General features: G+C 46.2%; 1 protein-coding gene across 1 annotated transcript in view; it reads right to left on the bottom strand.

Moving 5' to 3' along the window:
• coch (coagulation factor C homolog, cochlin (Limulus polyphemus)) overlaps nucleotides 1–16,858 on the bottom strand; it is a 192,620-nt gene that overhangs the window by 93,208 nt on the left and 82,554 nt on the right. The window contains exon 5 of the mRNA XM_072488123.1: nucleotides 11,326–11,388. Coding sequence (XP_072344224.1) covers nucleotides 11,326–11,388 — 63 coding nt within the window. The remainder of the gene's footprint in view (nucleotides 1–11,325; nucleotides 11,389–16,858) is intronic.

Genomic DNA, 16,858 nt, shown 5'->3' with positions numbered 1-16,858 from the left:
GAAATTGTGTGTGGAGTCTGAAGAGATAGGCGAGATACTAAATGAATATTTTTCGTCAGTATTCACTCAGGAAAAAGATAATGTTGTGGAGGAGAATGCTGAGCCCCAGGCTAATAGAATAGATGGCATTGAGGTACGTAGGGAAGAGGTGTTGGCAATTCTGGACAGGCTGAAAATAGATAAGTCCCCGGGACCTGATGGGATTTATCCTAGGATTCTATGGGAGGCCAGGGAAGAGATTGCTGGACCTTTGGCTTTGATTTTTATGTCATCATTGGCTACAGGAATAGTGCCAGAGGACTGGAGGACAGCAAATGTGGTCCCTTTGTTCAAAAAGGGGAGCAGAGACAACCCCGGCAACTATAGACCGGTGAGCCTCACGTCTGTAGTGGGTAAAGTCTTGGAGGGGATTATAAGAGACAAGATTTATAATCATCTAGATAGGAATAATATGATCAGGGATAGTCAGCATGGCTTTGTGAAGGGTAGGTCATGCCTCACAAACCTTATTGAGTTCTTTGAGAAGGTGACTGAACAGGTAGACGAGGGTAGAGCAGTTAATGTGGTGAATATGGATTTCAGCAAAGCGTTTGATAAGGTTCCCCACGGTAGGCTATTGCAAAAAATACGGAGGCTGGGGATAGAGGGTGATTTAGAGATGTGGATCAGAAATTGGCTAGCTGAAAGAAGACAGAGGGTGGTGGTTGATGGGAAATGTTCAGAATGGAGTACAGTCACAAGTGGAGTACCACAAGGATCTGTTCTGGGGCCGTTGCTGTTTGTCATTTTTATCAATGACCTAGAGGAAGGCGCAGAAGGGTGGGTGAGTAAATTTGCAGACGATACTAAAGTCAGTGGTGTTGTCGATAGTGTGGAAGGATGTAGCAGGTTACAGAGGGATATAGATAAGCTGCAGAGCTGGGCTGAGAGGTGGCAAATGGAGTTTAATGTAGAGAAGTGTGAGGTGATTCACTTTGGAAGGAATAACAGGAATGCGGAATATTTGGCTAATGGTAAAGTTCTTGAAAGTGTGGATGTGCAGAGGGATCTAGGTGTCCATGTACATAGATCCCTGAAAGTTGCCACCCAGGTTGATAGGGTTGTGAAGAAGGCCTATGGAGTGTTGGCCTTTATTGGTAGAGGGATTGAGTTCCGGATTCGGGAGGTCATGTTGCAGCTGTACAGAACTCTGGTACGGCCGCATTTGGAGTATTGCGTACAATTCTGGTCACCGCATTATAGGAAGGACGTGGAGGCTTTGGAGCGGGTGCAGAGGAGATTTACCAGGATGTTGCCTGGTATGGAGGGAAAATCTTATGAGGAAAGGCTGATGGACTTGAGGTTGTTTTCGTTGGAGAGAAGAAGGTTAAGAGGAGACTTAATAGAGGCATACAAAATGATCAGGGGGTTGGATAGGGTGGACAGTGAGAGCCTTCTCCCGCGGATGGATATGGCTGGCACGAGGGGACATAACTTTAAACTGAGGGGTAATAGATATAGGACAGAGGTCAGAGGTAGGTTCTTTACGCAAAGAGTAGTGAGGCCGTGGAATGCCCTACCTGCTACAGTAGTGAACTCGCCAACATTGAGGGCATTTAAAAGTTTATTGGATAAACATATGGATGATAATGGCATAGTGTAGGTTAGATGGCTTTTGTTTCGGTGCAACATCGTGGGCCGAAGGGCCTGTACTGCGCTGTATTGTTCTATGTTCTATGTTCTATATTTGGTCAAGGGAAGGGACGGGACTTTCACTCAAAATGAGAGTTCTTTGGGGTGTAGGTGGATATGCGGGGTTTGTGTGCTAAAAGGGGATTTCTGGGCTTTCCTAGGGCCGGGCAAGTGGGAAAGGGACCCGGGCGGGGGCCTCCATGCTGGCCGGTTTAAGCCGGCCAGTGAACTGGAGTGAGGTGGGGGAGGGGCTGCGGCCATCGGAGCCTGGCAGAACAGGGTCCGAGTGGTCTAGCCGGGGTGGAAAGTTGGGGGGAAGGAACCGAGGGTGGGGGGAGGAGTTTTACAAGAGGCAGTGGATGGGAGGAGCTGGAGATCTGGGGGGGGGGGGGAGTTGTGTAAGATTAAGGGTGACTACGGGTAATCCCTGATTCCTTGTTGTCATTTGTTTATGCAAACATGCGGGTTGAGGTTTGGGGGTTGGTGGGTAGATGGGATCGTTGTTATTATGGGGACTGACATATCTTACTGATTATTGTTTATTGTTGATGGATGTAAATGTGGGAGAAAATGTGAAAATGGAGGAGAATAAAAAAAAAAAAATTTTTTTTTAAAGATTATGCTGCCCACTTTCCCCAGGCAGCGGGAGTTGTAGATGGAGTCAATGGATAGGAGGCAGGTTCGTGTGATGGACTGGGCGGTGTTCACGACTCTCTGAAGTTTCTTGCGGTCCTGGGCCGAGCAGTTGCCATACCAGGCTGTGATGCAGCCCGATAGGATGCTTTCTATGGTGCATCTGTAAAAGTTGCTAAGAGTTAATGTGGACATGCCGAATTTCCTTAGTTTCCTGAGGAAGTATAGGCGCTGTTGTGCTTTCTTGGTGGTAGCGTCGACGTGGGTGGACCAGGACAGATTTTTGGAGATGTGCACCCCTAGGAATTTGAAACTGCTAACCATCTCCACCTCGGCCCCGTTGATGCTGACAGGGGTGTGTACAGTACTTTGCTTCCTGAAGTCAATTACCAGCTCTTTATTTTGCTGGCATTGAGGGAGACATTGTTGTCACTGCACCACTCCACTAGGTTCTTATCTCTCTCCTGTATTCCTACCCCGGGGGGGGGGGGGGGGCTTCCAAGGCGGCCTGGCCCGCGATCGGGGTCTACCGATCGGCGGCTGGGCTAATTCCATGGGGGCGATGTTCCTCCGCACCGGGCTTTTGTAGGGCTTTGCCATATTGCCCAGGGGCCAGCACAGAGACGGGAACCTACGCGCATGTGCAAACTCGCGCTGGTCGTAGCGTGCATGCGCGGACTCGTGCTGGCTGCAGCAGCGGAGACCAGTCCGATGCTGACCTAGCCCCCTAGGAAGGGGTAAATACCTGACAATCGAGGACTGTCGACACCGGAGTGGTTCGCGCCGTTTTTCACGCCGGCATCAGAACTTGGCCGCAGGATTGGAGAATTGCGGCCATGGTATTTATGCAAGAAACGCACCTTAAGGTCAAAGACAAAATGAGGTTGAGGAATGGGTGGGTGGGACAAGTTAGGCGCGGTGGCACAGTTATTAGCACTGCTGCCTCATAGCTCCAGGGTCCCGGGTTGAATTCCGGCCTCAGGTGACTGTCCGTGTGGAGTTTGCATTTTCTCCCCGTGGCTGTGTGGGTTTCCTCCCACAGTCCAAAGATGTGCAGGGTAGGTGGATTGGCCGTGATAAATTCCCTCTTAGTATCTAGAAGGTTAGGTGGGGTTACTGGGATAGGGTGGAGACGTGGGCTTAAGTAGGGTGCTCTTTCCAAGGGCTGGTACAGACCCAATGGGCCGAATGGCCTCCTTCTGCACTGTAAATTTTAATATTCTATGAATTGTTCCACTCGAGGTTGGACTCTAAAATGAGAGGGGTGGCAGTTCTCATTAGCAAAAGGGTGGGCTTCTCGGCAAGCAACCGAGCGGGAGCCCAAGGGGTAGGTGCGTGATGGTGAGTGGCAAATTGGGAGGCACACCCATGGCTTTGGTGAATGTTTACTATCCAGTTGGGATGACACTGACTTTGTGAAGAAGCTGTTGTCTAAGATCCCGGACTTGGATACACATCAGTTGATCACAGGCGGAGATTTCAATATGAAGCCTGATCCTGTGCTGGACCAAGTTGTGTACCAAGTCCTGGAAAGTGTCCAGGGTGACGAAAGAAATATTGGGATTCATGGAGAAGATGGGGTGGCGGCGGGGGAGGGTGTATGTGTGTGTGTGTGTGTGTTTGTGTGTGTTGAGTGGACCCATGACGGTCCGTGCACCCGACAGCAAAAGAGTTTCTTTTCTCACATACATCGGGACATCTCCCATATTGATTTTTAAATTATAGATAGGTTGTTGCTGGCAGGGGTGGTAGTTTCGGAATATTCAGCAACCGTCATATGTGTGCCACACATTCTGAGCCTGTGCGTGGAGAAGGGGGTAACTCAGCAACCGCTGTGGATGCTAGATGTAGGCTTGCTGACAGATGAGGGGGATTGTGCAAAGATGGAGGCAGCTATGGTCTCCTATATTGAGATCAACAAAAATGAGGAGACTTTGCCTTCCATACTTTGGGAGGCTTTGAAGGCCGTAGTCAGACGTGAGCTGATCTCGATTAAGGCTCATAAAGTCAAAAGATGAAAAGGCTGAGACTGGTGGAAGCCATCTTAGCAGTAGATAGGAGGTACTTGGAGTCTCCTGATGGATATCTATTAAAGGAGAGGGCAGGTTGTTTCCACTGGCGGGTGAAAGCAGAACTAGGGGGCATAGCCTCAAAATAAGGGGAAGTAGATTTAGGACTGAGTTTAGGAGGAACTTCTTCACCCAATGGGTTGTGAATCTATGGAATTCCTTGCCCAGTGAAGCAGTAGAGGCTCATTCATTAAATGTTTTTAAGATAAAGATAGATAGTTTTTTGAAGAATAAAGGGATTAAGGGTTAAGGTGTTCGGGCCGGAAAGTGGAGCTGAGTCCACAAAAGATCAGCCATGATCTCATTGAATGGTGGAGCAGGCTCGAGGGGCCAGATGGCCTACTCCTGCTCCTAGTTCTTATGTTCTTATGAGAGAAAGAAGCTCCAGATGGAGTTCGATCTGATATCGATGAGACAACTATGCCGGGTCAGGGGCATATTTTACGAACATGGAGAAAGGTAAGTAGGCTGCTTTCACACCGGCTGAGGCAACAGGAAGCAGCAAGGGAAATTAGGCAGGTAAAGGACACTGACCCAAGGAAGGTGAACGGAGCATTTAAGGGGCTATCCAGAACGGAATCTCTGGGGAAGGCTCATAGAACATACAATGCAGAAGGAGGCCATTTGGCCCATCGAGTCTGCACCGACCCACTTAAGCCCTCACTTCCACCCTATCCCCGTAACCCAATAATCCCTCCTAACCTTTTTGGTCACTCAGGGCAGTTTATCATGGCCAATCCACCTAACCTGCACGTCTTTGGACTGTGGGAAGAAACCGGAGCACCCGGAGGAAACCCACGCACACACGGGGAGAATGTGCAGACTCCGCACAGACAGTGACCCAGCCGGGTATCGAACCTGGGACCCTGGTGCTGTGAAGCCACAGTGCTATCCACTTGTGCTACCGTGCTGCTATTTCATGTATGAAAAAGTTTCAATATGACTTAAACTTCCCGGTGGTGGAGGAAAGGCAAGGGTTGGGAGCCCCACTTGGACTGGAGGAGTGATGGGAGGCATTAAGCTGATGCAAACTGGAAAGGCTCCGGGACCGGATGGATTCCCAGTGGAATTTTATAAAAGGTTTGCCACGATTCTGGGACCACTCTTGGTTGAATGTACAATGATTCGGAGAGTAAGAAAGAGCTTCCACCCTCAATAACACAGGCCTCGATTTCACTTATTCTAAAGAAAGCTAAAGATCCGTAGGACCGTGGGTCCCATCGACCAATTTTGCTTCTAAATGTGGATGCAAAGTTGTTGGCCAGGGCCTTAGCCTGGAATATCTGATACCAGGGGTGATAGCGCAGCACCAGACATGGTTTGTAAAGGGATGGCAATTATTGTCAAATATCAGGAGATTGTTAAATGTCGTTTAACAATCGGGCCGGAAACGGAGGTAATAACATATATGGATGCTGAAAAGGCTTTTGATTGAGTTGAGTGGGTTTACTTTTTCAAATATTAGGACGGTTTGGTCTTGGGCCAGGGTTTGTTAACTGGATTAGGTTGTTACATAGACCCCCACAGCTCGTGTGCGTACATTCTCCATCAGTCTGGGTTATTTTAGCTTGCAATGAGGAACAAGGAATGTCCATTGTCACCGATGCTTTTCGCATTGGCAATTGTGCTTAGGACATTGATGGAGTGAAGAGGAATTGAGAGGGGAGGAGTGGGGAACCAGGTCTCCCTGTATACAGACGACCTGCTGTTATACGTCACAGTCCCGGTTTCCAGTGTAGATCGTATTTTGGAGGTACTGACAAAATTTGGCTCGTTCTCGGGATATAAGGTTATTGTTGGAGAGGACAGTGTGAAACAGATTGGTAAGCTCGGGGAAATACTTGTTAGGAAGGAAGATGTGTTGGGCATTTTGAAAAACTTGAGGATAGAAAAGTCCCCCGGGCCTGACGGGATATATCCAAGGATCCTATGGGAAGCAAGAGATGAAATTGCAGAGCCGTTGGCAATGATCTTTTCGTCCTCACTGTCAACAGGGGTGGTACCAGGGGATTGGAGAGTGGCGAATGTCGTGCCCCTGTTCAAAAAAGGGACTAGGGGTAACCCTGGGAATTACAGGCCAGTTAGTCTTACTTCGGTGGTAGGCAAAGTCATGGAAAGGCTACTGAAGGATAGGATTTCTGAGCATCTGGAAAGACACTGCTTGATTAGGGATAGTCAGCACGGATTTGTGAGGGGTAGGTCTTACCTTGAATTCTTTGAGGAGGTGACCAAGCATGTGGATGAAGGTAAAGCAGTGGATGTAGTGTACATGGATTTTAGTAAGGCATTTGATAAGGTTCCCCATGGTAGGCTTCTGCAGAAAGTAAGGAGGCATGGGATAGTGGGAAATTTGGCCAGTTGGATAACGAACTGGCTAACCGATAGAAGTCAGAGAGTGGTGGTGGATGGCAAATATTCAGCCTGGATCCCAGTTACCAGTGGCGTACCGCAGGGATCAGTTCTGGGTCCTCTGCTGTTTGTGATTTTCATTAATGACTTGGATGAGGGAGTTGAAGGGTGGGTCAGTGAATTTGCAGACGATACGAAGATTGGTGGAGTTGTGGATAGTAAGGAGGGCTATTGTCGGCTGCAAAGAGACATAGATAGGATGCAGAGCTGGGCTGAGAAGTGGCAGATGGAGTTTAACCCTGTAAAGTGTGAGGTTGTCCATTTTGGAAGGACAAATATGAATGCGGAATACAGGGTTAACGGTAGAGTTCTTGGCAATGTGGAGGAGCAGAGAGATCTTGGGGTCTATGTTCATACATCTTTGAAAGTTGCCACTCAAGTGGATGGAGCTGTGAAGAAGGCCTATGGTGTGCTCGCATTCATTAACAGAGGGATTGAATTTAAGAGCCGTGAGGTGATGATGCAGCTGTACAAAACTTTGGTAAGGCCACATTTGGAGTACTGTGTACAGTTCTGGTCGCCTCATTTTAGGAAGGATGTGGAAGCTTTGGAAAAGGTGCAAAGAAGATTTACCAGGATGTTGCCTGGAATGGAGAGTAGGTCTTATGAGGAAAGGTTGAGGGTGCTAGGCCTTTTCTCATTAGAACGGAGAAGGATGAGGGGCGACTTGATAGAGGTTTATAAGATGATCAGTGGAATAGATAGTGTAGACAGTCAGAGACTTTTTCCCCGGGTGGAACAAACCATTACAAGGGGACATAAATTTAAGGTGAAAGGTGGAAGATATAGGAGGGATATCAGAGGTAGGTTCTTTACCCAGAGAGTAGTGGGGGCATGGAATGCACTGCCTGTGGAAGTAGTTGAGTCGGAAACATTAGGGACCTTCAAGCAGCTATTGGATAGGTACATGGATTACGGTAAAATGATATAGTGTAGTTTTATTTGTTCTTAGGGGCAGCACGGTAGCATTGTGGATAGCGCAGTTGCTTCACAGCTCCGGGGTCCCAGGTTCGATTCCGGCTTGGGTCATTGTCTGTGCGGAGTCTGCACATCCTCCCCGTGTCTGCGTGGGTTTCCTCCGGGTGCTCCGGTTTCCTCCCACAGTCCAAAGATGTGCAGGTTAGGTGGATTGGCCATGATAAATTGCCCTTAGTGTCCAAAATTGCCCTTGGTGTTGGGTGGAGGTGTTGAGTTTGGGTAGGGTGCTCTTTCCAAGAGCCGGTGCAGACTCAAAGGGCCGAATGGCCTCCTTCTGCACTGTAAATTCAATGATAATCTATGATTAATCTAGGACAAAGGTTCAGCACAACATCGTGGGCCGAAGGGCCTGTTCTGTGCTGTATTTTCTATGTTCTATTTTCTATGTGGGAAAGAGCAAGGTATTCCTGGTCAATGCACAGATACACAGGAGGGATTTGGAGATGCTACCTTTTTCGCTGGTTGGAATGAGCTTTCGGTATCTAGGAATCCGTGTGGCACATAACTGGGCACAACTATATAAATTAAACATAAATTGGGGCAGCACGGTGGCGCAGTGGATTAGCATTGCTGCCTCACACACCGAGGTCCCAGGTTCAAACCCGGCTCTGGGTCACTGTTCGTGTGGAGTTCTCCCTGTGTTTGCGTAGGTTTTACCCCCACAACCCAAAGATGTGCAGGGTAGGTGGATTGGCCACGCTAAATTGCCCCTTAATTGGAAAAAATTAATTGGGTACTCGAAATTTAAAAAAATTAAATCTGACTTGTCTGGTAGATAGGATGAGGAAGATTTCAAGAGATGGGATGTTCTCCCGCTTTCGCTGGTGGGAAGGATCCAGACTGTGAAGATGATGGGCCTTCCGAAGTGTCTGGTTGTCTTCCAAAACCTCCCGATCTTCTTGCTTAAATCCTTTTTCATGAGGGTGAACAGGATCATGTTGAACTTTACATGAGCGGGAAAGGTACCTCAGACTCAGAGGGTCTTTTAGGAGCAGGACAGAGGGTCAGGTGTTTGGCTTTATCGAATTTACTAAATTACTGTTGGGCAGCGAACGGGGAGAAGGTTCGGAAGTAAGCTATAGAGAAGGGTTCGATTACATAGAATTTATAGTGCAGAAGGAGGCCATTCGGCCCATCGAGTCAGCACCGGCTCTTGGAAAGAGCACCCTACCCAAGTCCACACCTCCACCCTGTCCCCATAACCCAGTAACCCCACCCAGCACTAAGGGCAATTTTGGACACTAAGGGCAATTTAGCATGGCCAATCCACCTAACCTGCACATCTTTGGACTGTGGGAGGAAACCGGAGCACCCGGAGAAAACCCACGCAGACACGGGGAGAACGTGCAGACTCCGCACAGACAATGACCCAGCGGGGAATCGAACCCGGGACCCTGGAGCTGTGAAGCAATTGTGCTAACCACCATGCTACCGTGCTGCCCTAATGATGCGGAGACAAAAACAGGAGGCTTCATGTAGGAGGACAGGTCTGAGAGCACTACTGCCGATGCCCTTTCTGTTCTCGCCAGGAGGTTCTCCATAAGTCCAGTGATGTTGCCTCTTTGAGGATCTGGAACCAGCTCAGGCAACCTGTTAAGTTAGAGGTTCATGTCGTTGTGAGCTCCAAACTACAATAATCATAGATTTACCCCAGCAGTGTTGGACTCAACATATAAGGGGTGGAGGCGAAAGGGAATAGAATAGTTTAGAGATCATTTTGTGGAAGGGAGATTTGCAAAATTAGAGGAACTTAGAGAAATTTCAACACGTGTTCCAGTACCTACAGATCAAAGATTTTTTGAAAACAAAAAAGAGCTGGCCACATTTCCGTGGTTGTCAGCCCCTCACTGATTGAAAAGGTTGTGTCAGAGGACGAGATTGGAGAGGGCGAGGTTTCTGACATTTATGGACAGCTGATGGAAAGGGAGAAAGCCTTGTTGGAACACATTAGAAGGAAATGGGAGGAAGAACTAGGTGAAACCTTTGAAGGAGGGATTTGGAGTGAGGCACTGAGGAAAATAAATTCATCTTCCTGGTGCACGAGGTGAAGTTTAATCCAATTTAAAGTGGTGCACAGAGTGCACATGACAAGGTCACGTAGAGTTGATTTTTTCCAGTGGTGGAGGATAAATGCTATCATCCGGTGGGCCGGCACACCACACGCATACGTTTTTCTCCGGCCCAAAACTGGTGGAGTTTTGGGAATCATTTGCCAGGACTATGTCAGAGATTTTAGGGCTGAGCGTAGCACCAAGGCTGTGGTGGGCGATTTTTGGAGTTTCAGAGGATCTGGGATTGCAGACGGGGAGGGAGGCCTTTGCCTCCTGATCGCCTGGAGGAGGATTTTGTTTGGTTAGCGAGCCCAGAGCCGCCTAAGACAGCGAGATGGGTGAGTGATAAGGCAGAATTCCTCCATTTGGAAAAGATAAAGAGCTGGATTCTCCATTTGGGAGACTAAGTCGTGAAAACGTGTTTTACGGCAGGAAATCTGGCGCAAAACGGTCACTGATTCCCTACTCTTGGGAGGGGGGAGCTAGCAGCTCTAGCTGCCGATATGGCCCTGAGCATTGCCGGGTCCTTGGCCGCGCTTGCACATGGTGGCGGCCTGCAGCGGCCACGCCGTGCTCCCACGGAGCAGGACCGCAAAAATAGGCCCCCCCCCCCCTTCGGTCGGCTCACGCGCCCCTGACCGCCCCCTCTACAGTGCCCTCAGCCCCCGAATAAAGCCCCCCCTGCTTGCGGATTGGCCCTCCCCCGACTGTGGCAGCTCTAGACTGAGTCCGCAGCCGCCACGCTGAGTTCCAGACCGGTGAGACCATGAGAGTCCAGTGCCGTCGGGAACTCGGCCGGGCGAGGATGGAGCATCGCGGGCCTGAGGCCTTGGATATGGCGTGCAGGTACGCCGCTTTTCAGGGGGCAGAGCAACGCGAAAGCGGCACCGCCCCCAATTTTGTCATCGGGGATTCTCATCCCCGTTGCTGAACGCGATTTCGGAGTCGGGGATCGGAGAATCCAGCCCAAAGTTTGCCATGAGGGGATCAGAGGAGGGTTTCCATTTGCAGTGGAAGCCATTCATCGCCCTCTTTAAGGATTGGTAAGTGTCAGCAGAGGGGGGGTGGTGATCAGCGGGTGGGGGAGGGAGGTGGTTTAGGGAGTGGGACCTTTTAGGGATTTTTCTTCTTTTTTTTTACTTGATTCTTTAAAGTTTAGTTACAAAGTTTAAAACAGAGGGGCTTTGTTGAGAAATACTTGAACAAAGTTTTTTATATTGTATGTTCTGTATATAATCTGAAAATGCCTTGAATAAAATATATTTTAAAAAAATAACAGTGAATAAGGTGATTGGAAAAAAGTGATCAAATTTTAAAAGCCGAGATTTTAGAGGACTTGCAGGACATTTTTACCCACTCAAAATAGGAATAAAAACCCTCTTATGAATGAAATATTGAATGAAATCAATTTATATGTGGTCAAGTATAACTGACGTCGTTACATTTAGTGCATGAATTCCAGTCTGATTAGGTAACATACAGTATGCTGGGGTTTCCAGCTAAACAATACGCACCAGCAGTTGGAACTATTGTTGCTTTTGGCTGTCCAGATACTTCAAGCACTTGCCTTTCAACTTCTGCAGAAGAAATTAAGGTTATGATTTCAAACTAATTAGAATCAGAGTCATTTACAACACAGAAGAAGGCCATTCAACTCACCGAGTCCATGCTAGATTTCCTCAGAGAAATCCAAAGATTGATGCACAAACGTGCCAAGGTGACTCAGTTCCTACACAACTGAGGAACACAGTTCCCATAGGCCACTTGTTCCTCGCAGCCCTGCAGGCTAATTTCCCTCAAGTGGCCAGCAGTTTCCATTTGAAATCGTCGAGTGTTTTCCCTTCCATCACCCTCTTGACAGCACATTCCAAGTCACTACCGCATGCTGCATAAGGAAGTTCTTCACATTCCCCCGGTAATTCTTCCCCAGAATCTTGCCCAGAATCTGTGGTGACCAGAACTGGTGGCACCAGTCCAGTTGGGGCATACCCAAAGTTTATGAAGGCTCAGCAAACATTCACTGTTTAAAGTTTCTATTTATGAAATCCAGCATCTCATATTATTCGCTAACCACTCTCTCAATATGTCCTGCCACCTTCAAAGATGGATGCACATATACCCGAGGTGTGTCAGTTCCTACACAACCGTGAGGCACATTTTTCTTTGGATGTAAAATATGTTTGTCTTGTGCATTAATCTATCCTTTCTGTCTGAATGCAAGTGGGATCAATGGACTGTGTGGCGCCCTCCTGCTAATCACATATGAACATATGAATATGTAATAAGCTGGACCAGCCAATTACTGGCAGTGGGATTCGTTGATCCCATCGGCAAGACAACCTGCCCATGGGTTTCCCAGTGGCATGGGGTGTCTTCAAGGGAAATCCCACCTTGATGCCACCGCCAATAGGGGACCATAGCATCAAAAACGGATCAGTCCTTTTTTACCCGACTTTGGATTCTCTGCCACATCGGGAACTCTGCGATGGTGGTATGTGACAAAGAATCCAGCCCGTAGTTAGCAATCATGTGCTCAAATTTTAAATTTTAAGTTGGTACAGCTTCAACCATTTAAACGTTTCAGTTGAACATTTGAGTAAACAGACTACCTAAATCTGAATTAACCTTGCAATACGTTAATCAAACTTACAGATGGATATTGATGGGCAGTCCGGGCAGGATTGTCTGTTTGGAAGATGTTCTCCCGCTGGTGCTGAATCGCCTCTGGTTTGCGCTCACACTGGGAGGAGCACCCAGAGACGATTCACTGTCCCCTGCCATGCAAATCTATGTATGGTAAGGATCGCAAGGGATTCCACGTGAATCCTGCTATTTGAGTAGGCAGCCTGATAGCGAGATCCAGCCGCCGGCACCCAGAACGCAATTCTGGCACACTCCCAGCACAGGAAATGCTTGTCACCCCCCCCCCCCCCCACTACAGAACACACACGAGTGAACCGACCCATCCCCCCGATCCCCCCCACCAGAGACTCCCCCATATCAGAGACCCCCCCCCATAATCGAGACCACCCTATAACTGAGACCCCCCGTCAGTCACCCCTGCTGGAAGGTAAAGACCAGTCCATACAGAAACAGTAAAAAAATGACTGCTTTAAAACTCACTGTCCCTTACAGGTGCTGCCTCAGGCAGAGAAAACAGTAGCTGTAACTTCATCAAAAGCAAAAACCACATCACCAGGGATTAAATCCCCTCAGACTCTTTGATTTGCAAGGCTTCTATTCACTTCAAAGAGAAAATACGTTTACCAGATTAATTCATCTCCTCCAGACAGTCAGAATTGTTTAATTTATTTCCCTTCACACTTGTATGGAACTGTCATGAGAGAGTACCTTTAAGAAATGGGTGTTTATAAATGGGTGTGTGTTGTGGACAATGGCTCTTTCAGAGGCTCAGACGTTTTTGGGGGTGGAGACGGTCACACACAATACCTTACGGACAGAGACTAAAAGCAGACTGTTAGATTTGGCAAAAACATTGCAGTTAACATTCCCTGACAAAATGCGAAAAGATGAGGTAATTCTGGCGGTGGCTAAGCATTTAAAGTTGCCTGAGATACAGTTTGACTCATTGGAAATGGCAAAAATTCAGTTACAAATTAAACAAATGGAACATGAGAAAGAATTAAAGCAGCTTGAATACGAAAGAGATAGAGAGGAAAAAGAAAGAGAAAGGGAGATACAGATCAGGGAAAAAGATAAAGAGAGAGAGTTTGAACTTCAGAAAATGGCCATGAAACATGACAGTCAGTTAAAATTGGCAGGCATAAAGGGAAACGTACAGTTGGATGACAGTGATGAGGATAGTGAGAAAGAGGTCATAGTCGAAGGCTTGGTGGGGTTCTATTTAAATATCTCCAAGTGTTGCAAAGGTTTGACGAGAAGGAGGTAGAAGCCTTTTTTGAGAAGGTAGCTAAACAAATGAAATGGCCACAGGACATGTGGGTGTTACTGATTCAAACAAAGCTGGTAGGTAGGAGGTAGGGCTAGTGAAGTGTTTGCATCACTACCGGAGGAGGTATCTGGGACGTATGAGGAGGTGAAAAATTCCATCTTAGGTGCATATGAACTAGTGCCTGAAGCTTCCAGATGAATGTTTAGAAATTTAAGGAAAGGATTTGGTCAAACATACATGGAGTTTGAAAGGCTCAAACAGAGTAATTTTGATAGGTGGATAAGGGCTTTGAAAATAGATCAAACGTATGAAGCTCTCAGAGAAATTATACTTTTAGAGAAGTTCAAAAATTCAATTCCTGATGTAGTGAGAACTCATGTGGAAGAGCAGAGGGTTAAAACTGCGAGATTAGCAGCAGAAATGGCAGATGATTGTAAATTAGTTCATAAATCAAAGTTTGGTTTCCGACATCAGTTTCAGCCTGTGAGGGATAGAAACTGGGGACATGAGAAATACTCAAGTGGTAAAGGTAAAGGTGATCTGATGGGAGATAATAAGGAGAGTGTACCTCAGATTAAAAAAGAAATCCAGAAGGGTGGAAAAGAAATGAAAAGTTTCAAATGTTTTCACTGTAGTAAACTAGGCTATGTAAAGTCACAGTGTTGGTGGTTGAAGAAAAGCACTGGGAAGGCTGATGTGGTAAAACAGGATAAGACAGTGGGGTTTGTTAAAGTGGTAAAGGAAAGCCCAAGTGAAGCAAAGGAGGTGCAAAAGATTGTACAGCCTGATCAAGAGGTGATTGATAAGAAGGTGCCAGATCTCTTTAAAGAATTTACTTGTGTGGGTAAAGTTTGCTCATGTGTATCAGGAGGAGCAGGTAAAGAAGTAACAATTTTAAGAGATACGGGAGCTAGTCAATCTTTAATGGTAAGAGATGAGGAGTTATGTAGTTTGGGAAGAATGTTGCCAGAAAAGGTGGTAATATGTGGAATTCAGGGTGAGAGTAGTATCCAATTATATAAGGTAAGGTTGGAAAGTCCAGTGACGAGTGGTGGAGTGGTAATAGGAGTAATAGAGAAACTATCTTGTCCAGGAATACAGTTTATCTTGGGTGATGATATAGCTGGATCGCAGGTGGGAGTGATGCCTACTGTGGTTGATAAGCCAGTGGAAAATCAGACAACTGAAGTGTTGAAGGACGAATATCCTGGGATTTTTCCGGATTGTGTAGTAACAAGGTCGCAAAGTCACATGTTAAGACAAGAGGAGAAATCAAAGAGTGAAGATGAAGTGGAAGTGCAATTATCAGAAACAATTTTTGATCAGATGATTGAAAAAGAACAAGAACAGGTGAAGTATGAGGCGGATATTTTTAGTTCAGGAGAATTGGCGGAGTTACAACAGAAAGATGTAGAAATAAACCGGGTGTATCAGAAAGCATACACAGAAGAGGAATCTGCGTGTATCCCAGTGTTATTACCGTAAAAGTGATGTCTTGATGAGAAAATGGAGACCTTCACATATGCAGGCGGATGAAAAGCGGGCAGAAGCTCATCAAGTAGTATTGACAGTAGGGTACAGAAAGGAGGTGTTGTGAGTTGCACATGAGGTACGAGTGGGAGGTCATTTGGGAATAAGGAAAACTCAAGCTAAAATCCAAAAACACTTTTATTGGTCTGGACTACATAAAGATGTAGTTAAATTTTGTCAATCATGTCACACATGTCAAGTGATAGGGAAACCTCAAGCAGTGATAAAACCAGCACCCTTAATACCCATCGCAGCATTTGAGGAACCTTTTACAAGGGTCCTAAATGATTGTGTAGGACCGCTTCCTAAAACAAAAAGTGGGAATCAATATCTTTTGACTATACCATTCCAGTACGTAATATTACAGCTAAAAAGATTGTGGAGGAATTACTTAAATTCTTTACTCGATATGGTCTACCCACAGAAATAAAATCGGATCAAGAATCAAATTTTACCTCAAGATTATGCAAAGAAGTTATGGACAGCTTAGGAATAAAACAATTTAAATCAATTGCATACCATCCAGAATCGCAGGGAGCGTTAGAAAGGTGGCATCAGACATTAAAGACAATGTTGAGGGCTTGTCAAGATTATCCAGAGGATTGGGATAAAGGAATTCCATTCGTACTGTTTGCAATTAGGGATGCACCTAATAAGTCAACCAAATTCAGTCCTTTTGAACTAACTTTTGGCCATGAGGTAAGAGGACCACTTAAATTGATTAAGGAAAAATTGGTGAGTGAGAAATCGGAAATTACATTATTGGATTACGTGTCTAATTTTAGGGAACGATTAAATAGAGCAGGTGAATTGGCGAGACAACATTTAAAAGTTGCACAAAGTGTGATGAAGTGGGTCGCGGACAAGAAATCCAAAGTTTGTAGTTTTGCCAGTGGAGATAAAGTTTTAGTGTTGTTACCAGTGGTAGGTGAACCTTTAAAAGCAAGGTTTTGTGAACCTTATCAGATTGAAAGGAAATTAAGTGAGGTGAATTATGTGGTAAAAACACCAGATAGAAGGAAGACTCACCGAGTGTGTCATGTGAATATGCTTAAAAGGTACTTTGAAAGGGAAGGAGAGAAAAAGGAAGAGGTTTTCATGATTCTAATTCAAAGTGATGAACTAAATCCAGATGACTGTGAATTTGACATACCTCAAATTAAATTGGAAAACGAGGATGTTCTTAAAAATTGGGGAAAATTGTTGAGTTGCCTTCCAGAGGGAAAACAAACTGACCTGAAAGAGTTGTTGATATCACATGGGCAAGTTTGTGGAGATAAATTGGGAAGTACTAAAATGGCTATACATGATGTGGCTGTTCCAATCAAATAACATCCATACAGACTTAACCCTTTAAAATTGGCACAGGTTAACAAAGAGATTAAGAGCATGCTTAAAAATGGCATAATTGAAGTGGGTTGCAGCCAATGGAGCTCACCCATAGTGATGGTGCCTAAACCAGATGGTACCCAACGGTTGTGTGTGGACTATTGAAAGGTGAATGCAGTTACAAGAACGGACTCTTATCCTATCCCACGTTTGGAGGATTGCATTGAGAAAGTGGGATAATCAGCTTTTATTTCCAAACTGGATTTACTTAAAGG

The sequence above is a fragment of the Scyliorhinus torazame genome, chromosome 2 (assembly GCF_047496885.1).
Source record: "Scyliorhinus torazame isolate Kashiwa2021f chromosome 2, sScyTor2.1, whole genome shotgun sequence".
Taxonomy (NCBI): Eukaryota; Metazoa; Chordata; class Chondrichthyes; order Carcharhiniformes; family Scyliorhinidae; genus Scyliorhinus; species Scyliorhinus torazame.
The sequence above is the reverse complement of the archived record's forward strand: the minus strand, read 5'-3'. Positions and strand labels throughout refer to the sequence as shown.